Here is a 26,416-nt window from a genome sequence, read left to right on the forward strand (position 1 = left end):
TTGTAATTTTGATGTGGTTGCAGGAGGCGGTGGGTACAGCTGTTTTCTACGCTGCCATCTTGTTTCCTCTTCCTGGCCAACTTCTGAAGGCTCGTGTTCTCTTTTGGGTTCTGGGCCTAGTTCTGCTGCTAATTGGCTATGTGACCTTGGTGTTCAATTTATTTAATCTCTTGGGACTTTGATTTTCTTTTTTCAGGGACGCTGGGACTAATAACCTCCACCCATTTGGCCAATGACTACTAAATGGAGGGGTCAATGTTGGTCCTTATCTTCCTTAACTTAGCCCAGTGGTATTGACCAAATTGATCACTGCCTCCGTAAAATGCATTCTTCTTGAAGTCTTGTGAACTTTTCCTCCTTTCTTCCTGTCCAGTCCTTCTCAGTCTCCTTGACTGGTTTATGTGCTCTCCTCTAATATATTTAGCATCAACAGTAGACTCCACATTTATGACTCCAACATAGACTTGTCCTGCTCTAAATTCCGTGTTTGGGTATCCAGCTGCCTTCTTGATGTCTCCTGGAAGAGGTATCTTAGAAGAAACGTTTAAAGCTCAATGCCCTAATCTACTCCCCTAGTCTTATCTATCTCAATAAATGGCAAACCTGTCTTTCCTTGCTCAGGCCAAACCCTTGCAGGCAAACTTGTCTTTCACCATCTCTCTTATCAAAACCACCATCTCCCTAATTGGACTATAGCAGTAGCCTCCTACCTAGTGTGTTTGTTTTTTCCCTTGCCCTTCTGCAGTTTATTTTCCTCATAGCTGCAAGTAATTATGCAAGCCAGTCATGTCCTGCATTGAATGAAAACTGTCCAATGATTTATCTCATTCTCAGTAAAATTCAAAATCCTTAGAGGGATCTAAAAGACTATGTCATTTAGTCTCAGCTGCCTTTCTGATCTCATCTCTTTCCTGTTTGCTCACTAACATTGCTGGCACATTAACCTCCCAGCTATGATACCAGTATGCCAAGCACATTCCCATCTTGGGCACTTAGTAGTCTTTCCATCTGGAATACTCTTTACCTGGACAACCCATGGCTGGCTCCTTCACTTCCTTCTGTTCTCTCTTCACTCAGATATTAACTTGTCAAAGACACCTACCCTTGATCACTCCATATCCAATAGCTACAGTTCTACCTAATCCTTCTTGGGACTTCCTAACCCTTTATCTTTATCTTCCTTTCTTCACAGCACTTGCCAGCTGACAAATATTTGTGGGGCTTTTTTCCCCCTTCCCACATGTGTCTCCTCCCCCCCCCCCCCCCCATGTAAACTCCAAAGAGTTTGGAAAGCAGAGATTTTTGACAGTTTTGATCGCTGCTGTGTCTTTATTGCTCAGCATGTGTCTTAGTTCCATTGGGCTGCTATAAAAAAAAAATACCAGACACTGGGTAGCTTATAAACAACAAGTTTATTTCTCACAGTTCTGGAGTCTGGAAGGCCAAGAACAGGGTGCCAGCATAGTTGAGCGAGGGCCTCTTTCAAGTCAAAGACTTCCTGTATTCTCGTGTGTTGGAAGGAGCTAGGGAGCTCTGTGTGGTCTCTTTTACAAGGCCACTAAACAAATTCATGACCAAAGGCTCAACCTCTTAATACCATGGCATTGGGCATTGGGATTGCAACACATGAACTTTGTTTGAGACACAAACACTCAGACCATAGCAGCGTGTATGGTTATTGACGCTATTGAATGAATGAGTCTGTAAGTGATTTGTAATATATCACAGGGCTAAAGTCAAGTGAGTGAGGATGTTGGCTGTGGCCAGTAAATGTCTTTATTTTCCAATGAAGTAAAAAGGCTTTGTAAGTACTTACAGGACTGGGACCAAGTTCTGTTCTGGCACAGCACCTCTCACACTCAGTATATCAGATATGTATCCATTGTACTTAAGATTGTGGAATATTCACATAATCTGAATTGTTTTAATTTAACATTTACTCATCAATAACTATTTCTTGAGCACTGTGCTGGGCCTTAGGAATGCAAAACAGAAAACTTATTTCCTGAAGCCAAGATAATTTTCATTGGTCTTTCTTTGTTTTATCTCCAGATTTATACCAAATTCATCATGTTGTTTACCTTTCAAAAACCCAGGACTCTCAACAAGGAATAAGAACCTCTTTTTGTAAATATAAACCATAGAGAATATTTTTATGATTAATTCTATCTTCTCATCATTTATTTACTTTGAAAAAGTTCTGATTATCACAGTGTACAAGCAAGTTTGTTCATTTGGTTCTCCAATAGCCCTCAGCCCTGCGGTTAGAGTGGGCCGCGTTGTTTCTAAACCTGACCCTCAGACTCCATCCCCCAGAGGATGACCGCGGCGGGGGCGCCTTGAAGCCCCTGGCGAGGGTCGTCTAGGGAGGCCTCGGCTGTCTCTGCTTGCCTGCGCCTTCGCGTCGGGCTTTGGGCCGCTTACAGGCTCCTGTACACTGAAGGGAAGGCAGGCTGAGCGCCTGTCCTGCTCCTTCTTGAAATTCTCCACTGTGGCTTACACTTGTTCAGATGCCTTTCCCGAAGAAAGCAGGTTTCATGAGCCACCCCATCTGCTTCTGGACTATTGAAACACCAACAGATATGATTTAAGAATCCAAACAAGGCAATGCTTAAAAATACATGACGACTTTGCAATGCAGTTGGATTTTGCATTGTCTCTGAAGCCTCCTGTGGTCATCTGAGCTATCCGTCAGCCACAGAGCGGACTTTGCCTGATCTCTGGGGCATCCCTTTGTTCTTGTCTTCCTTTTCTCCCTTACCACGCTGTTCCCACGAATGCAGGCACAACCATTTGTTCTGCCTGTTTGAATTTCACACTATTGCTAAACATCTTGACCTAAAGTCCCAAAGCGAGATATTTCTTCCTACTCTGAAATCACTGATGAAAAGATTCTGCTCTGTGTGCTGTCTGTAGAATGGCTTCATTGGGGATTGAAAGGCATTTCATCAGATTGTACTGCTTCTCGTGTCAGTGTAGTTGCTGTTGACCTTTCAAGTGTCGTGGAGAAATAACATAGCATTAATTATAGAGCCATTTATCTTTCAATAATCTTCCCATTTTAATGGTTTTTTTCATATGTACATCATGTCTGAGTTTACTCTTTTATAATGGTAAAAGCCTTCCATCTGTCTTATATGGTATTATAGTTGCATTATACTGGAAAAAATATGTAAATGACTATCTCAGTAACTAAGAAATACTTCCAACACTGTATTTATTTTATAGACTTATGTAAGATGTGGCTGTGGCCAGCTCTCTAACCTAGTGGAAATGTTTCCATCTGTGAGAAACCTTTACATAAAGTCTTTACAGTAGGTTTTAGGAATTTCACCATGTCAGAATAAAGAATTCTGTGCAGACAAGACATTAGAGGCTTAAGTAATCCTTGGGTATGCCATGATAGCTTATGAAGAGTGAGAGATGTGATGTGAAGAAACCTTCAAGAAGAGCTTATTTGAAATGTACTCTCGTTTGTTCAACTGTATTCAGCCAGCTTTGGCTAAGTACCATCAGGTGCAGTGCTGGAGACAGGGACACCATGTTAAGACAGAGCTCCTACCCTTAAACATACACTGTTTAGGAGGACAACATATCTTATGATAGCATTTTTCTTTAGACTTTTATGCTTCTTGTGTTTTACTTTGGGAATTGCCTTTGAGGCTTTTAATAACACAACCAATTATTTTAGAATGATGGAAGAAGGAAACTAGGAGCTTGCTAAGAGCAGATGTTCCCTTTGCCCTCACCTATTTCTGTCATACCGAAAACTGTGAGCAGAATTGATTTTTGCCTGAATTGATTGTGAGCTTAGAATAGCAAAAGTCTCTTTTACAAAGAGATCCTTGCCATTCGAACCAAATAATTTCTGTAGAGCACTGGAAATGGGGAGATCTACTACCATGGCCACAGATTATTTTTCTGCTACCCTATAATAATTTACTTTTCCTTTAGTTAGAATGATGAAGTGTGTGGAGTATCACCCCAAAATAACAGTGCTTGAATGTAAAGTACAGTGACCAAAAACTCAATCAGCTGGGCCTGGCCGGTGTGGCTCAGTGGTTGAACATCGGCCCATGCACCAACAGGTCACCAGTTTAATTCCCTGTCAGAGGACATGCCCGGGTTGTGGCACTATCCCCTGTAGGGGGCTTGCAGGAGGCAGCCCATCTATGTTTCTCTCTCATTGATGTTTCTATCTCTCTATTTCTCTCCTTATCTCTCTCTCTAAAATCAATAAAAACGTATTTTAAAAAAACACCTCCTTTAGCTGGAAAGGATTCCCAGGGGCATGCCCACAAAACACATAAACGTATATGATTTGCTTCTGATTTTGGAATGTAAAGAAAATAAGATTTGATTCATACTTTTTAAAAATGCTGATTAAATTATTTTTAAATTTAAAAGTAAATTACACTTTGTGCTTTCCCTCTAGTTCCTCAGCTACTATACGGAGAGAAGCTGGATTACCTGGTTTTTGATTATCTCTCGGAGATAACTATGTGCCTGCTAACTGCTGCAAAAATAAAGTCATCTGTAAGTTAATTATTGTAATCATTTTAATGACCATAAAATGATACCTTAAAAGATAATTACACAAGACAATGTTTGCATAAGTGACTTGTAAAACTTAAATTGGTAGGTCTCATTGTTAAAAAAAGTGTAAGTTGTTTGGTTATTTACAGTCACTTCAGTCACAGTTGCCTTAACGAACTACAGCTAACTGTGGAAGAGCTTTGCTCACAAAGATGGATAATGTAACCTTATTTATAACATGCACACACACAAAAGGCCTAAATAGCCAACAATAAGGAAATGGTTAAGCAAACGGTGAGAGATCCAGATAATGAAATCTTCTATAGCCACTAGATTATAGATATGAAAAACTTTATTAGCATGAAAAATTGCTTATGTTGTCATATATAATACATGACCAGTGTCTTATCCTAACTTCGAAATATTTGTTAATTCCAGTGAATTACTTAAAAAAATTGTTTCTGATACATAAGGCCAAGAAATTGCCCGAGGCATGGAGTATCCCAGCAGAAATTCCACTTAGGAGAACCATTTAAATTACGCAGCTTACTAGAAAATACATACAAGCCTTAGTGTAGCTATGTGATCAACTTTGTGATATTTAGTCCATGTAAGCAGTTGCTTTTACTTGGTAGAATTAATTTAAAAGTGAACCCGGCTGGCATGGCTCAGCGGTTGAGCATTGACCCAGGATCCAGGCGATCGGGGTTCGATTCCCCGTCAGGGCACATGCCCAGGTTGCGGGCTCGATCCCCAGTCGGGGGCGTGCAGGAGGCAGCCCATCAATGACTCTCTCATCATTGATGTTTCTGTGTCTCTCTCTCTCCCTATCCCTTCCTCTCTCTGTAAAGATATTTAAAGAAAAAAAAAATGAACCCATAGTAACAACTAATTATCTACTTTGTGCTTTAAACTGCTCTTACTCCACTGTACCCTTTTGGTTTCCTTCATCTGTTTCTATAATCTACCAAATAAAGGTGAAATCATTAGCTTCTCTTGACAATTAGTGTAGGGTATGCTAAGGACATGTACAGTGTTGGGAATTTTAGTTTCTAATAAAACTTGAGAGTTAAAACTGCTATGGATCCCAAAAGAGAAGTGATTAATTTGTTTAGCTATCGTCCTTATTTCATCTCTTTGGTAATAATGCAAGTTGAGTTTATTTTTAACATCATATAGATCTTTCCATTGATTGATTATAGTCTCAGATTCACAAGGGATTAGTTCTTTTCAGACAACATAAGTATTATAATTACTTAAAATTTAATGTAGTTTTGCAAGTAATTAAATGATTGGTTAGTCTGTTGCCTTTGAGTCAAACCAAATTTCATAATGGATAACACATTTATTTTTATATTTTAGGATTTGGGCTATGTTCCTGATTTTGTACAGACCGCCATGGCTCCATATATAAAGGATATTTACAAGAAAGGTAATTTGAAAAATATTCGTCATTAAATAATCTTATATTTCTGTATTTAATGGCATGTCAAATTTTAAGAAAGAGAGGATACAGTATATATTTATATATTATGTAATAGATGCTATATTTAGTTATATTTATATCATATAGATAAGTATATTTGGATATTATGTTTATATAATATAGGTAGGTATTTATTTATGTATATGATATATAGTCACTAAAAGTAAATAATTAACTCAGTGAACATTCAAAAGGGCTTTATTAGTCACTTTGGTGTGGTTCTGAGGAAAGAAGGCAGTTGTTATTAGGTGAAAGAATATTTTAAAATATAGCCAGTGTTAACCCACCAGCATATTTGGGTTTATTTCCAGTCAGAGAGTTAGAATTGTACTAGTTCGCTCTCTCTCACCCTGGGTCTCTGGCTCAGGAAAATCTTATTGAGATGACTCCCTGAAATCAGATTGAAACTTGTGGCTCTGGGACCCATAAAAGCTGCTGACTATACTTGAACCAAATCCAAGACTCTGGCCTTGTTATCGTAGTGCTGTGATTTATTGGGCTAACAAAGAAAGTCTTTTGCAGTTGGATCCTAAGGTAACTTCAAGTGGTATTACTGAATATCTCTTAAGTACTGAAAATGTATCTCTGCTTAAGAATGATAGATGCCTTACAATATGTTGTTATTTAAGATCTTTAAGATGAAAATCTTTAAGATGAAGAGCTTTGAATAATTGCTAGTCTGATGTAGTTATTATGTACCCTTTAGTTTTATTGTTGATGCATTTCAGATTACAGGTTAGAAGGCTCTGTTTTCTAAAATATCATTATTTTCCACTAGGGGGAGCTATATCCCCTCTTTAAAAAAAATAAGTTATCTTGAAAGGCAAAAAGAACTCAAGGGGTCAGACTTACCAAAACTTCTTATGAACCTTAGGTATTGGTAATAAATTTGTTATTTTTATATTATCTTTCATTTTGGAATCATAAAATGTCAGTTAATACACAAGGGCATCTACTGCTCTTGCTACATATTAAATATAGTTAGACATCACAGCACAAACAAGGTCAAAGTCACAGCGCTTCATGGATGAGAGGTTGGAAACAGAAACAGATTCGAGGGAGGGAGTTTTGGTCAATAAAAATATTAGTTGAAGCCATTTTGGGAAGGGTTGCTGAAGGAGGGATGGGTGGGAATGGATTTAAAGGAAAGTAGGGCTGAGCTTTAGGGAATCCCTGGAAAGGGCAGGGATGGTGGAGGCAAACAGTGAGATATAAAATGTGAGGGGAGGGAAGGGTAAACTGTTGAAGAGACTGGGAAGGACTGGATAGAGCAGTCACCAGAACCCAGGTAGGAGGGAGTTTTGAAGAAGTGCTGGGAGTTGGAGGGAGGTGGAGAGGGAGGTGGAGAGGAGGATGGGGTGGATTCAGATGCACCTGAATAGGTTGAAGGGAGTGAAAACAGGGAAAAATGCCATACATAGAAAGAGGATTAGTGGGTATAAATTCTAATCATTTATACTTAATCATTCTTTGGCCAGTTAGGAGTGGTTTAGCAGAGCATTCAGACCCTTTGCAGATTTTGTCTGATGACCATTAACCACCCACATGGTCCATGTAGAGGTGGAGTCCGATACCGCAGATGAGGGCAGACAGGGAATGGGACAAGCCGGGTTTTCATCCTGCCGCTGCCCCTAACAAGCTGCATGACCCTAGACAAGTCACTTCGCTCCTCTTCACCTTAGTTCCTTCATTTGTAAGTGAGGTGGTTGGATTGGTCAAAGTTTCCTAATTTGGCATCACTGTGTCCAAGGCTAGGCTTTGGGGAATCTGACATGCCCCTGAAATTATAACCAAAAAAAAAAAAAAAGCTTTTCTCTCTCAGGAGAAAATCCATAGTTCTTACCAGGTTCCCCAAAGGATAATGAATCTTTAAAAGATAAGCACTCCTGGATTAGCTGATCACTACTCTCTACTTTAGAATTCTGGAATGTTGACTCTCCTGCCTTAGGCACTCAGGAGTAGTGGTCTATGTGGCCTGTCTCAGCAAATCACTGTCAGAGTTCAAATTAAAGATTAGAGTTTTAAAAATGTGATTGATTGGATCAGTCCTCTCTAGAGGATTGTTTAGAAAATCCAGAGAATTTTTAAAATTAGAAGTAGTCACTTCATTTATAGCCCACAGATCTTTTTATTAGGAGCCAATGGTTACATCTCCATTCATATCAGTTACCAGCCATGCATCCGATGAGCTTAAACCCCAGAAGCGGCTTCAGCCACTTAAATATTATATAGGGATACCGTTGCCTTTGGTGTGTTTGCCTCTAAAAGGTAAAAGCAACAACAAAAAACAATGGGAAGAGAAAGTTCTTTGAATGAAAACTGCTGATTGAACTTGCATCAGAGTGACTGCATGTTTCTCTCTGGCAGGCGTGCGTGTGATCAGCAATGCTGGGGGGACCAACCCCCTCATGTGTGCTGCTGCCCTGGACAAGATGGCCAAGAAGGCTGGCGTTGACTTGAAAATAGCAGTGGTCACTGGAGATGACATCCTGGGAGAGGTTATTGACATTTATGTGAAATGCTCCTAAGCAAGAAGCTGTCATATCGTGTGATAAACAATTAGGATCATTTACATTCATCTAATTATTGAATTTGAGTATACCTCGTTGGACTGAGCTATAGAAATCTCTTTCTAATCTGTGTCACTTTAGTCTAGAAAATTTGCTAGGGCAGCTACCTGGATTGGTTATCTATTTATGGTAATAAACCACTTATGTGTGTGGTATGAAAGATTTACCGATTCACTGAAGACAGTGTTTAAAATAACTTTGGACCCTCCTTCCAACATGGAAGTCTAAATTGAAATTGTGCTTCTTACAAAACATGAAGTTATTTAGCACAAGTCATTGCCTTTCTAGTCTTAACATTATTTGGGTTCCAGCTGATGGATTTTGCTGTGGGGGATACATTCTGTGTCACAACAGGAAGGGAAATAAATTAATACTTTTTTTTATGAACACTTCAGTTTGACACCCTAGATGCTTCTATCAAGCATCTGGCTTTTCATTGGCGCTGTTTTCTTAGGCTGAGCTTGGCTCCCAGTGAAATGCAAAGGGTGTAAAATCCTACTTGTGAAATGCAAACCATTTCTGTGGGTCCTTGGATACTTGTGCTAGCTGTCAGGAACACACAAATCAGTTGACTCATTTGTTTGAGTGTAAACAGAACAGATCTGCTAATTAGCTCTATCTTACTAGAGCCTTTGGCCTCACTCAAGCCTACTAAATGTCCTGTCTGTGCAGGTTTAGATTCATGATTTGTAAAAACTGCTGTGGAGATAACCTTGCAGAGCTGTCCTATTTCTGTGTAAATAGTATACATTTTAAATTTATCTGTATCCTTCTTCTAACTTCTGAGTGAATTTGCTGCCATAACTGTCCATTGATTTATTTTAAATATGATGTTACGTTAGCATGTGGCAGACTTCTGCTTTAATGATCCCACTGTGATGACAGATACAGAAAATCTTATCCAAGAGAATTAAACTGTTTTTCCTTATGGGAAGGAAAATAGCCCTGGAGAGATTTTAATTTGTTTATAGAGCACTAATATGGAAACAATACTATACTGTGAAGCAGGTCCCTGCCTGGGAATATCAGAGTTTGACTTTTAATATGCAAAGCCCTGCCTACTCCTGTTGTAATAGTAACTGAACACAACATAAAATATATACCTGTTGTAATAAATCACATGCTTTCATGTGTATATGTATATTACATTATATTATATATTATAGATATGCTTTGTAATATATATAAACCACCAAATCCCCATTGGTGACTGGACAATGGAGCAGTCCCAGCTTTACCCTTTGATGGTGAAGTTGCTTTAGCTTCGGTGCCACTCCGTGCCGTGGACAGACTTCAGGGGAACAGAAAGTGTCCTCCACCTTTAGAGCCTCTGTAAGGCGATTACATGTTCCTTTTATGAGTGACCATCTCTATACAGCTATAGCTGGTGCTGTTGTGGTTCACACAATTTTCAGGTGCTTTGTCCTGTTTTCCATAACTCTAGCCTGAGCCCCTCTTTTGAGAAAGGGAGGTTGTAGAGACCACCCCATAACCATGCTCTCTCCAGTCCTTTTGTGCCTGGGAAAATGTGCCCTGGATACATCATTTCATGATTATTGCATGTGTGTGGGGGAACAAAACAAAATTCATGCCTGTCCAGGAAATGTACTGATAACTTTTAGGCTTGATGGGAGGCATGATTCTTTACTGGAGAGAAATTGCTATAGGACCTTTCAAATTCTGCATATCGCTTTGTAAGAACAAGAAGAGATTATGTATTTACACCAATCCTGTGGGATTGACACTCTTAGTATCCTACTTTAAAAAGGAAGAAACTCAGAGAAGCACAGAGAAGCTGAGTGGTTGGCAGGGTCCAGACCCACACGCTTTACCTCTAGGCTTTACTCAGCCTTTCTTGGTTCAGTTCCTTGTCTACAAATGGGGGTGTGATACCTGCTCTATAGGGTTGTTTGGAAAACTAAATGAAACACTGTATGAAAAGTGCCTGAAATAAAATACCTTTTTCAATATATATTAATTTCTTTACTCCAATAATGAAATGTATAGGACTCTACTTATCTATTACATATTTTATTGTCTAGCATATGCAGGGTGGGGCAAAAGTAGGTTTACAATCGTGAGTACACTAAACAAATTATTCTTATTTATTTCATTATTGTATTATTTTCCGTATGAACAACAGTGATTCTACTTTTTATAATTAAAAAAACTCTCTATGAATAAAGGTTTAAAATATTTTTGTAAACTATTTATAGAAGGAGACTCTGCAAGGATCTGCTATCACAGATATGGAGAGTGGGAAGAAATTTCCAGACACCATTGAGAGCATGAACATGTACCTTGGGTAAGGTCTTTCTCTTATGTTCTTTATTCCTCCTGCCCTCCCTTCTGTCCTTTTGAGTATAGATGGATGCATGTGGCTTCAAAGGGCTGGTCATTTAAAAAGCCTTTGTCCCAGGGTGCCAGGTAGCAGCAGAAACTCTTAGGAATATCAATAAGACTTTCTCAAGACCCACTGTGGTTTGTCAGACCACACAATAGGCCTGAGTAAAGGAGGCAGACATTCTCTGACAACTGTAGCTGCTACAGTGGTGTCCCCTTGCCTTATCTAAACTAAAGCAGGACAGAAAGAGGAATTTATCTCTAAGCCTTGGGAGTTAAAAACTGGTTGTAAGAGGTTGGAAGGATGGAACTCTGTGTTCTTGGTACTTCCATTGCCTTCTAAGAGCCCGGCAAGGTGCAGGCGGGGCTGGGGGCTGGGGGCACACAGCTGAGTAAACCTGTTCCAGGCCTCGATGAACTGACCAAGGACCTACAAGAGGGATGTGCTGGGATCCCTTTCTGCCTCCCACTGCGCTGTGTTCTTTCGGGTTGGGAATTCTCCTTGTCTCTGAATGCCTAGAGTCAGTCCCAGGTCCTTTCCACAGAGGGCGCTTGGTAAATGGATTTTGATCGAACCAACTAACAGTGATTTAGACTGAGAAGCTGAGAATAGTGTTCAGAGCACCACTGGCCTGTGGGCGTTTTTCAGCGCCATTCAATTTAACACAACCTAACACAAATGCCCTATTTCTCTCTCTCTGCTTAACCATAACTTTTGCAAAGCCTAGTGGAAATTCTTCCTCTTGCTCCTTCTCTGAACTCATGTGGCACTTAGTTCACGGCTGGGCACTTGGTTCCCCAGCTTGATGGCATGTCCAGACATGTTCTGTCCACTTCTGTGTCCTTGGCTCCTGTCATTGCATCACGTACCTTGTTGGTGCTCAGTAAATGTTGAATCTAATAATGGATGGTGGGTAGATCATAGAGATATGATGTTGAGAGAGACTTTGGAAATTCAATAAGGCAGGAATAGGATTTTTCTGAGAGCAGACTAGCAGATGTTTTTGAAAGCAACAGTTTATTTCATTTTAAATATAAGAGCTCCTTCAAAGTAATGGCTATGAGCTGATAAATAAAATGGCACCAGAAATAAGTGGATATAGTATTTCTTGAAAACATAGCCTTTAAATGTTTTTTTAAAAAGAAAAGAAAGACAGTAAGAGAAGGAGGGGAGGGGAAGGGAGGGGAGGGGAGGAGACTTATCTGTCTTGGCCTGGGATTCTTTGTGGGGAAACAGTGTCTCCTTTGAGAATCTGTCATCAAAGACCTGGCTTCACACAGGTTGGTGTCCAAATGTATACTACGTTTGTGGTTGGGGAAAAGCATAATCCAAGTAATTTATTTAGTAATTTACTTAAAGAAGTTTATGGTTGCTAGTATCCCCAGCACATCTGGCAGAAACAAATGCAAATCCAGATGTTCCCTCAAAAGAGGCTGTTCCACAGATAAAGCCTCACGAAACTTAATAGGAATTCACAACCTGAAATTTCAACACAAATGTAAATGTCCACGGAATTCATAAATTGGATCTTTTCCACACCGAATGCAATAGGCATGTTAAAGATGTTTAAAGAAATAAAGATGAAATAAAAACTGGAGCAGGGAACAAGCTTTCCGAGAAGGCCTAGATGGATTTGAATAGAAACCAAACTTTATTAATCAAACATGTAGTCATTGAAATAAAAACTCAATGGGTAGAATAAACAGTAGATTAGATACAATTAATGGTAGATTTATGATTTAGACAATGGGTCTGAGAAAATGACTGAGAATGCAGCGCAGGTTACAGAGATGGAAAATAAAAGAGAAGTTAGAGATAGGTGGATAGAATTATAAGATCTAATGTTCTGTCCAATTAAGAGTGCTAGAAGAGAATATAAAGAATGGGGGAAAAGCAGTGTCCAGAGACAATGGGTGAGAATTATTCAGGATTGATGAAACATATTTATCCACAGGGTCAAGAAAGAGTCAGCCCTGGCCGGTGTGGTTCAGTTGGATGAGCGTCATCCCATTTACCAAAAGGTCACCGGTTTGATTCCCAGTCAGGGCACATGCTGGGGTTGTGGGTTCAATTGCCAGTAGGGGGCATGCAGGAGGCAGCCAATAGATGTTTCTCACATCAGTCACATCGATGCTTTTCTCTCTCTCTCTCTCTCTCAAATCAATAAAAACATTTTTAAAGGAGTTACTTCTAAAAACAAAGGGGGGAATCGATCCAAAACAAATTGAACAAAAATATATAACAGTGTGACTTGTCTAAAACCAAAAACTAAGATTGTAAGAGCATCCAAAGAGAAAGGCGGTACACAAATATCAATAATTAGACTGGTAACACGACTCTCAGCAGCAAATTTGGACACCAGGAGATTGTGAAATAGTATCCACGAAATGAAATGATTGACATCCTAGAATTATATGCCCAGATAAACCAGCATTGTAGAATGGGTACGATGCTGACAGAATACTTGATAAACAGTTCCACAAGAAATAATGATTTAAAATAATAATAATAATAATAATAATAAATAATAATAGTGGAAGTATCTTGGAGAGTATTTTTGTCCACATCATTTTATGCCTGGAATTACTTGAAGCATATTTGCATCATTGGACAAAATGATAAGCAGTTTTATTTGTTTTAATCAAAAGCTTTAACCTTACTTGGTTAAAAACAGTAACTGGGATGTTCTGTTTCCCAAAGAGCAAGACCCATAAGCAGGGCCCTGGACCTCGGTGCTGACATTGTTGTGACAGGTCGCTGCGTGGACAGTGCTGTCGTGTTGGGACCCCTCATTCATGCTGTAAGTTTATAGAGAAAACACATTTGTCACCTCGAGCGTATCACCTTTGTTTTACTTACTAACACACGTGATTTTCTTTGGCCATTACAGAGTATGTCTTCAGATGCCAATTTGTTAACGTCAAAGTATTAAAAAAAGAAACCAAAAATAAATAAATTGCTTTCCTATTAGAAGTTTAATATGTTTAGTGTACCAAAAGGCACACAGTGAATTCCAAATTTGATTTTATAAAACAATGATGTTCATTAAAATATGGTGGAATAACTTGTTGTTAACCAAATTTTCCAGAGATGACCATGCGAAATTTATAAACTGATATGTGTGGTTGGTATAATCACATTCAGTACCTTGGAATCCTTTAGAATCTTAAGGTTATTAGAAAAGTCTTTAGAGTTTGAGGACCCTTCTATATGTTTGGAGACTACTTTGCTTGTGTTAAATTTTTTTAATAGTAATTGTTCCTAAAATTAGGTGCCATTAACCCTTTCCTGGTCAAATTCCTTAGGGACTTGAGGTTCTTTGTTGTAAAATATTCTCAAGTCAAATCCAGCTTCTCAAAGGCACTGGAGGCTCTTTTTCTATACATGGAGAGAAAATGATAATTGTGTTATATAGATAGAATGACCCATGTTTCAGGCTTCTTGTATCTCCCTGTTCACCCATTCAGACCCAACCCAGTATATAACTTTGCTTTTTTGAAGTTGTGTTCTTGTTTTAAGTCTCCACTCTCCCGTGGGAAGCTGCTTCTAAAGCCTTCATGTTGATCCTCAAACACATGTCCTTTCGGGCCCAGCTATTCCTCCAGCAGACCCTTCCCTCCCTTTTCCAATCAGTTCATTTCTGCCTAGCTCTTACCGAAATTGATCCATCTTTTCCTCTCTTCTTCCTTCCACTCAAGAAGTACTGTTCTTTGTAATCTTGATTTTGCTAATATTTTGAGCAAATTGTATCCTGTGTATACTCAAGAGGCTTCCAATATCTATCATTATCTCTTACCAGTTGTGTAACTTGGGGAAGTTCCATAATCTCCAGGCCTCTTGCTTTCTCATTTTAATATCCATGTGGGTTATTATAAGGATTAAATAAGAGAACCAGGTGAAACACTTAGTACAGTGTCTGTAAGGCCTGAGCAAACATGTTAATTGTTACTAGAGATACGATGAACATCATGGAAGAGAGTGTTCAGAGAGCCTAGGAGATTTAGCGGGGGGCTGTAATCCGTTCTGAAGGGGACAAGAGGTCCATCAGTGGGAGTGACACTTAAGTTGAGACCTTCAGGATGAATATAATTTGTTCTGGAATAAAACAGAAGTTCGAAGTGGAAGACATAGCACTGCACATGCCAGGGCCTGAAGTACACAGTGGAGGGATGCAGGACCTGAGAAGCCCCGGGTGGTGGGTGGAGGGAAAGAATAGTGAGAGGTGAGCCTTAGAGAGGTCAGCAGGAGCCAGAGACCAGAGGTCTCTGAAGGTCTTAACTTGACCAACAGTTAAGAGGCACTAATGAAAATTAAAAGCAAGGAAATGGTATAAATGATCCAACCAACTTAGAATTGGACATGGACGTATGTATTGGCTCCAATACTTTTGCAATTTTGTATGAGCTACAGTAGATATCTGTAGCAAATCTTTGTATCTTTTTAAAAATTATTTCTTTAAGATAAATGCTTCTGGCTTTAAGTGTTAATGAATCAAAAGCACGGTCAGCTCACTAGAGTAAACATGTATGGCACACCTGCCATGTGCAGTTGTTGGGGATCCTAAAATAAGGCTTCAAACTTGTTTTCAGAGAGGTTGATACAATAAGGGATTCAGAGGAATATCTGCAAGGTAAAAACTGCAGATATGTTTTTAATGAAAATAGCTAAAACTGGTAAATGTAGCCTCTTTATTTCTATAAAATTGTGTAAGGCTTGAGGTTACCACAGGGTGGCACTAATACATTTCTATTTGTTTGTGATATATTAATGAGCAGTTTTTCCTCTGCTGATCTATTTTTTGATGAGTTGTAACTGGAAAAATATTTAGGTTTAGCCTGAAATTTTTAAAAATTAGTTTACATTTTAAAAAAAGACATGACAGGATTTTGATTTAAAAACCCAAACATTACATATGTTTTCATAACCACAGAGCCTGACTGGTGGTTTTCTTTAAAAAAACCCCTACATTAATGAGTATTATGTGTGTGTGTGTGTGTGTGTGTAAATTTAGGGACATAAGAGGATGAAAGAACCAATTTTTATAGAATTGGTTTATATTCTGACCTTCTATCTGACTGAAATTTCAGCTTTTATGTTTCTTAAATTAGGGATCCTCAATGGTCCATTTCTTCTCTCCCATGGGCCATTAAAGTCTTGGGGGCAGGAAACTTTTATAAAGTTTACTCTGCTATTTATCCCTCCTTCTTCCCCTCTCTGAACATTCTGAATGGATTTAGGGAGCATTTCCTAGTGAGCTTATGTTAATCACAATTACATGTACATAATATGTCTTTCTGATGACGTGACCTCTTTATTATTATGAAATAACCTTTTTTATTCTTAGTAATAGTCTTTGCTCTGAAATCTACCCCATCAGATACTAATGTAGCCATGCTCACTTTCTTTCGAGTCTTCCTTTTTTATTTAATCTGATAATCTTTGCCTTTTAATTAGAGCGTTTAGATCATTTACTTTAATGTGACTATTGACATAGTTAGGTTTAAATGTCATCTTGCTATTTCTTTTTTTTTTTTTTTTTATCTAATTCTTTGTTTCCTATTTTCTGCTTAGTTTGAGATTAAGATTGTGTTTTTCTTAATTCCACTTTATGTCATTTATTGATTTATTAGCTGTAACTCTTTGTTTTGCTATTTTAATGATGGCCTAGTGTTTGTTGTATAATTCTTTAATGTTGCAGTTTACTTTCAAGTGATACTAAACTATTTCACATAGAGCAGAAGAACTTTACAATTATATCCTTCTGTTTTTCCCCCTCCTATTTTTTGTACCTTTGTTTTCATACTTTTATTTCTATGTATATTGTAAACCCAACAATACATTGTTATTATTTAGTATTTTTCTAATTTATTGTTACTTATATTTTATTGATATTATAATAATAAAATTATGTTAAGTGCTTTAAATGCTAAGAAAAAAACTTCTATATTCACCCATATACTGTAGTTCACATTTCTGGTGCTCTTCTGTCTCCCGTGTGGATCGGTATTTCCATCTAGAATCACTTTCCTTTTGCCTGAGGAACTCTCGTTTGACATTTAGTGTTATGATACAGGTCTGCTGGTGATGAGTCTTTCAGCTTTTGTATGTCTGGAGAAGTCTTTATTTCACCATTGTCTTTGAAAGATATTTTCCCTGAGTATAGAATTCAAGGTTGACAGTTTTTTATTTCTTTCAGTATTTTAGAGTTGTTCTGCCTTCTTGGCATTGCTTCTGATGAGAAATTTGCTTTCATATTTCTCTTTGTATCTCTAGGTGTAATATATCTTCCTTTTGTTGTCTGCTTTTAAGATTTTCTCTGTCACTGTTTTTGAGCAATTTTATTTTAATGTGCCTTTTTTAATATTTCTTGTGCTTGGTGTTTTTGATCTTCATGCTTCTGTGAATTTATAGTTTCATCCAATTAAAAAGTATTTTAGCCTTTATTTCTTCAAATATTTTTTTTATGTCCCTCTCCCTCCTCTGGGACTCCAGTTACACATGTATCATGCCACGTAGCATTTTCCAAGAGCTCCCTGATGCTCTCTTTATTTTTGATACTTTTTTCTCTCCATGAAACTTTTGATTAGTTTCTACTGCTATGTCTTTACATTAAATAATCATTTTTTCTGCAATGTCTAATTTGCCATTATCACAATCAGTGAGTGTGTTGTTGTTTTTTATCTCAAAATCATACTTGCTATCTTTAGAAATTCAAATTGGGATCTTTTTGTGCTTTAATTTTGTATACGTTTTATTTTTTTCAACGCATAAAATACACTTTCAGTAATGTCTATATTTTAATGTCTGCTAGTTTTACCATCTGTTTAGGATATGGATCTGTTGAGATTTTTCTCTCAATATGGGTCACATTTTTCTGCTTTTTCTGCATGCCTGGTAATTTTGGATGGGATGTCTGTCATACATTGTGAATTTTAACTTGTTGGTTGCAGGATATTTTCATATTCCTGTAAATATTTTTGAGCTTTATCTTGAAATATGATCACTTATTTTATAATTCTTTGAGCCTTTTTGGTCTCGCTTTTAAGATTTGTTAAACAGGACCAGAGCAGCATCTAGTCTAGGATTAATTATTTCCCACTATTGCAGCAAGGCTTTTCTGAACACTCTACCCATTTTCCTATGAATTGTGAGATTTTCAGTCTGGCTGGTGTCAATAGGCACTATTCCCGGACTGAGGGAGCTTCCTCCTACCCCTGTGCTGGCTAGCTCATGGCTGAATACTTGAAAGGGGCCCTGTGGAGATCTCTGGAGTTCTCTCTCTGCACGGCTCTCTCTGTGTGGCAGTCTTCCCTGCAAATTCTAGTCATCTTGGTCTTCCTGGACGCTCAGCTCCTTAACGCAGGGAGTCCGCCAGATCCCATTTGGACCCCCAGCCCTGGGCCTGGAAACTCAATCCTAGGCTCATTTCGTTTGTTTCACCCTGCTTAGGGATCACTAGTTTCTGTTGCCTGATGTCTAGTGTTTTAAAAACTATTGTTTCATGCATTTTAACTGGCTCTTCTTTTGTTCCAGGAAGTAATTTAACTTGGTCCGGGTTATTCCATCTTATCCAGGGCAAAATTCTACTTCAGGTTTTCATGAGAGGTTTTTGTTAGTTTCTCCATATAATTTCTTATTTGAATCTATGCAGTAATTTTATTTTTATTGTTATTATTTTTTTAAATTTTATTTTTGTTTAAAATATTACAGATGTCCCTTTTTTCCTATGCGGTAATCTTCAATTGTACTTTAGATCAAGTAGGGAATTATTTTAAACACGTACTATGTAAGGAATCTATATCTTAAGTGGATGAATTGTAAATAAAATAATTAATTTTTGTGTGGTTTTTTTTTTCCCCCTCATAGTTTGGCTGGAAAAGCAATGACTTTGATTTATTAGCTGCTGGAAGGTAAGTCTAATAATAATAATATCAGTAGTAATTTTACTCTTTTAACTACATTACAGTAAAATTTACTTAAGCTTTTCAGAAATTAAAATATGGGTCATATTAAATAGGACAGTAATATTTTACACATTTTCTCTGCTATTCTATAATATAGTGAAAATATAATGTGACACTTTAAGCCTGGTAATACTTACATTTTGAAGCACTTTGGAATTTTCATGGTACTCTCACATATTTTTGCCTCAGTTAATTCTCACAACTTTACAGTAATGCATTAGTCTCATTTTGATCAAAGTCTGTCACTTGGCCTAGTTTCCTCTGATTTTCAGACCAGGCCACTTTCTGTTATTGCAAGCTAGCCTTTCTGCATGATTGGCCTACTTTATTAAAGCAAACAAAAACAAAGTGGCACCCATGTAAACTTACCAAGATTTTTCTCACTTTTATGATCATACCTTCAAAAATAAAGTTTTATTTATAACATTATTTTATATTTGGGCAGGTATCGAAAATGTTGCTCACCATATTAATGCTGTTTTTTGTTTGCTTTGTAGCCTTGCAGGCCATCTCATTGAATGTGGTGCTCAGAGTACTGGTGGAATATTCACAGATTGGCATTTGGTGCCAGACTGGTAGGAAGCTATATTTTATATATACATATATTATAGCATGGCATATCACATCTACATTTAGAAATTTTATTTTCTGTTTATTAAACTGTAATAATTGCTGTTTTAAAACTTGTGTTATTTATTTGTATTGAATATTGCTTTTTATTTGTATTATGAAACAGACAAATTTTATATCCTCGACGTCATTACCCTATTAGGATCCAGAGCTAAGTTTCGGGAGGATTCTTTTTGGCATGTTAAAAATCATACTTTCCTAAAATAATATACAATCTTTTATTATGGTTTTTAGCTTATTATTAAGCTGAACTTTGTACCTATTTTGGGTTGAATTGTAGCCCTCAAGCCCCTCATCCCAAGGCTCCAACTGTCAAATCTCACTGAACGACAAGGAACCTAGGCCAAAGATACGTTGTAGTTCTAACCCCCCAGTACCCTAAAATGTGACCTCATTTGGAAGTAGGGTCTTTACAGCAGTAATAAAATCAAAATGAGATCATTATGGTGGGCCCTAACCCAACAGGACTTTTGTTCTAATAACAAGTAGAAATTTGGACCTAGTGAAAGACACATACAGATGGAAAACAATGTGAAGACAGACCCTATGAAGACAGAGTTGGAGTGACGCATCTACAAACCAAAGAACACCCGAAGCTGGGAGAAGGCCAAGGAAGAGTTCTCCCCTAGAGCGTCAAGAGAGCATCGCTGTGCTTGCTGGCACCGTGATTTCAAAATTCTGGTCTCCAGAACTGAGATGATAAATTTCTGCTGCTTCAAGCCATCCAATTCTTGGTACTTAGTATGGCAGCCCTAGGAAATTAATACAGTACTTAAAATAGAAATAGAGTCTCTCTCTTTTAGGACATCGTGGAAGACCGCGTGTGATCTGCCTGCATTCCAAGCCATTTCTCAACCACTTTCTCATCTTTCCATCAATCTCACCACCTGGATCTGTCATCTTGTTTCTATCCGTTCAGCTAGATTGTAAACTCTCTTTAACCAATCATACTCAAGTATCTTTCTTTCCTTTTCTAATTGTTAAAAATTTAGTTTATATATATATAAAATACTTGTCATAAATGAGTGACATGGTCTTCTTACCTGCTCTCTTTAATGTAGATTTATTTATTTTTTCAGGTGTACGATATAGTGATTAGACAGTCATGCACTTTACAGGGTGGTCCCCTGATACTTCCAGCGCCCACCTGGCACCACACACAGTTATCACAGTGTCATTGACTATATTCCCCATGCTGCACTTCACATCCCCATGACTGTTCTGTGACTACCAATCTGTACTTCTCAGTCCCTTTGCCTTTTTCACTCAGCTTCCCAAACTCCCTTCCCTCTGGCAACCAGGGCAGCTTTTTATAATTTTTTGTTTGGCTCCTCTCTTCCTGCTCATCGGCTCTGCTTATCAGCACCATTCTGTCCATGTAATCATCTCACTGATCTAACATATATTCTTTCCTACTTTTTGTTAACCCTCAGATAATCTGTATGGATGTAAACGCATATACAAGTATTCACACCCTGGTGCATGAGAAGATGTTCTAATAGCTGACAGGCCAAGCTCTTTCTCACTCTCCCGTCACCTTTTAAAAAGTTTTTTGCTATTCTTTGGCATTTATTCTTCTACATGAACCTTAAGATCATTTCATCCAAAGGAAGGAATTACAATGGCATTTCTTTTTGGGTGTATAATCAGTTTGGTAGAATTGACATTTTTATTATAATGTCTTTTCACCTGAGAAGGTGGTTCATTTTTATAGCTTTTGTTTTATTGTGCTTCAATATACTTTAGAAATACCAAAATAAAATGCATTTGCTTTCATTATTTTTTTGTATATGACCTTTTTGATTTGACTTTTAAAGTTTTATTATGGTCTACCACAATGAAATGTTCTTTTCCTCCAGAATCAAAGAGGAGTCTTTTTCTTCTTATTAAAAATGACCATGTTGCCCTGGCCAGAATGGCTCATTTGGTCTGGTGTCGTCCGTGCACTGAAGTGTTGCCGGTTCGATTCCTGACCAGGTCAGTGTCTGTCTGTCTGTCTGTCTGTCTCTCTCTCTTTCTCTTTGTCTCTCTTTCCTTCCCTTTCGCTTCCCCTCTCTCTAAAATTCAGTGGAAAATCTTACAAAAAAATAAAGATCATGTTTAAATGACCATTTCAGAACCAAACTAGGGTCACAGTCTGTAACTCTAAATTACCCTGTATCCCCCTTCTTGTTTATCTTCCAATTATCTTACCTTTCTTACATTATAAATAAATGCTTCTTTGAAAGCTGAGGCCCAAGTTTCACCAGCTTGGGTTTATAATTAAGTGGAGGGAGGGAGAACCCAGCCGATCACCAGTGGAGTAAGCCATGCTCACTCTGAGACTCACTAGGGAAATCTGACGGGGCAGGAATCGAATGATATGTGGCCCTCTTTAGACACCACAGCTGCTGCAGTCTCGTTCCCCTGACTCTCCTTGAATCTCATGCTCCATTCAGCAGGGGTTCTCATCACTTCACATCAGGAGGAGCTAGAGACCATTTGCAAACCTTCTGAAAAATAGTATCTGAATTTCTATACTAAATATTCTTCCATGCCTCTCAATATGGTTTCCTTCTCTTTGGCTCTCAGACATCATCCATATTCAGTACTTATCATGCATGAATAAGCCATCGTATGATTTAAAAGGTAGTATAATATGTAAAATATACAGCTTTGGATTATTGTTATTCATCAAAAATATTGTTTGATAAAATGTAACATCTTTTCCTGAGGTTTTCTTCCTGGCTGTTCTGAACCATAGTGGTCCCTGATTTTCACCCAGGCACAATATCGGATTTCCCGTACTGGAATGCTTTCCTGATGGACGGTTCATCCTCTCCAAGCCCCCTGGCACAGGGGGGTTGGTCTCCTTTGGTACAGTGGCTGAGCAGCTGCTCTATGAAATTGGCGATCCTCGGCGTTTTCTCTTACCTGATGTGACTTGTGACTTTTCTCAAGTCTCTATTACTGAAATTCCAGGTAAGTGACTCACATGGTTTTGCTTGTAAATGTTACATTCTCTCCCTTTCTCTCTGGACGTTTTTAACATAAAATTATAATTGTTTTCAAATCTAATACCATCTTTTCTAAGCCACATGTGGAGAAAACTTGACAATTCTGTGATGTAGTCAATGCCATTTACTAGAAGGTCGTTGGAATGAAGTGGGAAAGAGATTTTTTTTAATTCTACTTTTAACACATGTCACATGTTTAACAATTTGGCAAAAAATAAAAATAGTGTCTTAATTAGGTATTTAGCTAGTAATTAAATCCAAGATTAGTTTTCTATAAACTTCAAAATCATTTTACCGGTATCTTAATGACTTCAACCTTGTGTTATTTATTTATTTATTTATTTATTTATTTATTTATTTATTTATTTATCTATTGTTTTTATTTAATATGTTTCCTACTCCATGGTAGACTTCTTGAAAACAGAACTTTTGTCTGGTGAATTTCTGTGTCCTTTACAATCCCTAGTACATACAGCACCTTGCAAATAATAAACGAGATAAACATTTATTAAATGAGTGAACAAATAAATGCTATGTTCAAATACCTAGGAGATTTTGCAGATGTGGTTCCAGACTACCACAGTAAAGCGAATATAGCAATAAAGTGAGTCACAAATTTTTTTGGTTTCCCAGTGCATATAAAAATTATGTTTACACTATACTGTAGTCTATTAAGTGTGCAATGGCATTATATTTTAAAAAGACAATGTATGTAGCTTAATTTAAAAATACTTTATTGCTAAAAAAGGTTAACCATCATCTGAGCCTTCAGTGAGTCATAATCTTTTTGCTGGGAGAGGCTCCTGCCGTGATGTCAGTGGCTGCTGACTGATCATGGTGGTGATTGCTGAAGGCTGGGGCGGCTGTGGCAATTTCTTAAAGCAAAAATCACACTGGCTGCATTGATTGGCTCTGCCTTTTATGAAGGATTTCTCTGTTTGATATGCTGTTTGATAGCATATTCTGCACAGAACTTTTTTCAAAGTTGGAGTCAGTCTTCTCAAACCGTGCCATTGCTTTATTAATTAAGGTTATGTAATATTCTAAATCCTTTATCATTTCAACAATCTTCACAGCATCTTCACCAGCAGTAGATACCATCTCAAAAAACCACTTTATTTGCTCGTCCACAAGAAGCAACTCCTTGTCCATTTAGGTTTCATCATGAGATTGCAGCAATTCAGTCACATCTTCGGGCTCCACTTCTAATTCTAGTTCTCTTGCTGTTTCCACCACATCTGCAGTTGTTTCCTCCGCTGAAGTCTTGAGTCCCTCAAAATCACCCAGGAGGGTTGGAATCAGTTTCTTCCAAACTCCTGTTAGTGTTGATATTTTGATCTCTTCCCGTGAATCATGAATGTTCATAATGGCATTGAGAATGGGGAATTCTCTCCAAAAGGTTTACAATTTACTTTACGCAGATCCATCACTATCTATGACAGCTATACGAAATGTATTTTTTAAATAAGACTTGAAAGTCAAAATTACTTCTGATCCATGGACTGAAGAATGGATATTGTATTAGCAGGCATGAAAACAACATTACTTTCTCTCTTTCTTTTTTTTTTTAGAGAGAGAGGAAGGGGGCGAAGGGAGAGAGGGAGGAGGAGGAGAGAGACATTGATTTGTTGTTCCACTTATTTATGTATCATTGGTTGATTCTTGTATGTGCCCTGACCACAGATCAAACCCGCAACCTTGGTGTACTTGGAACGACGCTCTAACCAACTGAGCTACCCAGCCAGGGCTAACAGTAATCTCTGTATATCTCACTCAGAGCTCTTGGGTGGCCAGGTGCATTGTCAGTGAGCAGTCATATTTTGAAAGGACTCTTTTCTGAGCAATAGGTCTCAACAGTGGGCTTCAAATATTCAGTAAACCATGTTGTAAACATATCTACTGTCATCCTGGCTTTGTTGTTTCACTAATAAAACACAAGAAGAATAGATTTAGCCTAATTCTTAAGGACCTTAGGATTTTCAGAATGGTAAATGAGCACTGGCTTTAAATTAAAGTCACCAGCTGCATTACTGCCCAAGGAGAGAGTCATCGTGTCCTTTAAAGCTTTGAAGCCAGGCACTGACTTCTCCTCTCGAGCTATGAAAGTCTTAGATGGCATCTTCTTCCAATAGAAGGCTGTTTTGTCTACATTGAAATTCTGTTATTTAGTGTAGCCAGTTTATTAGCTTAGATCTTCTGGATAACTTGCTGCACCTTCTATATCAGCACTTACTGCTTCCTTTATCTTATGGAGATGGCTCTTTTCCTTATACCTAATGAACTAACCTCTGCTAGTTTCAGACTTTTCTTCTGCAGCTTCCTCACTTCTCTCAGCCTTCAGAGAATTGAAGAGAGTCAAGGCCTTGCCCTGGATTAGTATTTGGCTTAAGGGAATGTTATGGCTCGTTTGATCTTCTATCCAAACCACTAAAACTTTCTCCATATCAGCAGTAAAAACTGTTCCACTTTCTTATCAGTCATGTGCTCACTGGAGGAGCAATTTTAATTTCCTCCAAGAACTTTTCCTTTGCATTAACAACTTGGCTGTTCGGCACAACAGGCCTAGCTTTCAGCCTATCCCAGCGTCTGACCTGCCTTCCTCTCTAAGCTTCATTATTTCTAGCTTTTTATTTAAAGTGAGAGACTTGTGACTCTTCACTTGAACACTTCGAGGCCATTGTAAGACTATTAATTGGACTAATTTCAGTATTTCTGTGTCTCAGCGATTGAGAAGGCCCCAGAAGAGGGAGAGAGATGGGAACAGTCCATCAGCGGAGCAGTCGGAACATACACATTTATTAAGTTCGCTGTCTTACATGGGCATGGTTCATGGCTCCCCCAAGCGATCGCAATAGTAACTCAGAGGTGACTTATCACAGATCACCATAACAAATATAATAATAGTGAAAGACTTGGAAATACTGTGAGAATTACCATAACGTGACACAGATAAAGGAAGTGAGCCAATGCTATTGGAAAAATGGCACCGATGGACTTGCTGGGCACGGTTGCCACGAACCTTCAGTTTGTAGAGTGCAGTGTCTGTGAAGCGCGGGAAAGGGAAGCATCATAAAATGTGCTGGGCCTGCACTCCCTTATTGTTTCTGATGTTCCTCTCTTTTCTCTATGTCTCTATATTATTGTTTCTAAGCCTGTAGTTTAAACAAAGTACTCAATACCGTGTAAAATGTGAAAACTTGTTCTTTAAATAATATCGAGAACAACCAAAATTGATCTACAGCTGCTTCTCTAAGAACAGTCCCAAGGCTCCCATCTTAGGCCTCGTCCTTACGATCATCATCATTGCCATTATGCATAGCACATGGCCTTTTACATTTTATATTTTGTATTTATGATGCTTAAAAATGCGGTGATCAAAATGCAATATAAAATAACTTCAATTAGCATATTTATTCTTTTTCCACTTCAGTCTTTAAAAAATAATAATAAACTCCCAGTGAACTTTTACCCTGTAAATGCCCTGATATGACATATTTGAACTTACCGTGAACTTTCACATGAACTTTTAGTTATCCTCTGAGAAATATAACAGATGGAAATTAGGCAGATTTTTCAAATATTTTTAGATGCCGTACTCTGACATGCTTAACAGACAGCAAGGCCAACTATCTCTTCCCAGTGTTTACTTTGCTGACTTTATGGTACCGCAGGCTGTTTACTTATATTATATTCCTGAATTAAGAAGTTCAGTTATATTTTTGTTTGGCTTCTTGATTTTAAACCAATACTTGTAAATGCACTTAAAGACAAAGCTAACTGGGTCATAAAATGTAAGAAATTCTAAGAGCTTTATTGACCCTATTGAAATAATATTGTTTCAAATCATTTAGAGACTAAGGCCTTTCAAAGATTCATTTTGGGTTGTAGAA

General features: G+C 37.9%; 1 protein-coding gene across 1 annotated transcript in view; it reads left to right on the forward strand.

Moving 5' to 3' along the window:
• The first annotated feature begins 1,598 nt into the window (after positions 1-1,598).
• LOC107525578 (uncharacterized) overlaps positions 1,599-26,416 on the forward strand; it is an 85,703-nt gene continuing 60,885 nt past the window's right edge. Inside the window, exons 1-9 of the mRNA XM_087816139.1 lie at positions 1,599-1,674; positions 4,436-4,536; positions 5,899-5,968; positions 8,390-8,520; positions 10,809-10,897; positions 13,637-13,736; positions 18,803-18,846; positions 19,398-19,475; positions 22,295-22,491. Coding sequence (XP_087672265.1) covers positions 1,599-1,674; positions 4,436-4,536; positions 5,899-5,968; positions 8,390-8,520; positions 10,809-10,897; positions 13,637-13,736; positions 18,803-18,846; positions 19,398-19,475; positions 22,295-22,491 — 886 coding nt within the window. The remainder of the gene's footprint in view (positions 1,675-4,435; positions 4,537-5,898; positions 5,969-8,389; positions 8,521-10,808; positions 10,898-13,636; positions 13,737-18,802; positions 18,847-19,397; positions 19,476-22,294; positions 22,492-26,416) is intronic.

This window comes from Miniopterus natalensis, chromosome 4 (genome assembly GCF_054644295.1).
Source record: "Miniopterus natalensis isolate mMinNat1 chromosome 4, mMinNat1.hap1, whole genome shotgun sequence".
NCBI classification, from domain to species: domain Eukaryota; kingdom Metazoa; phylum Chordata; class Mammalia; order Chiroptera; family Miniopteridae; genus Miniopterus; species Miniopterus natalensis.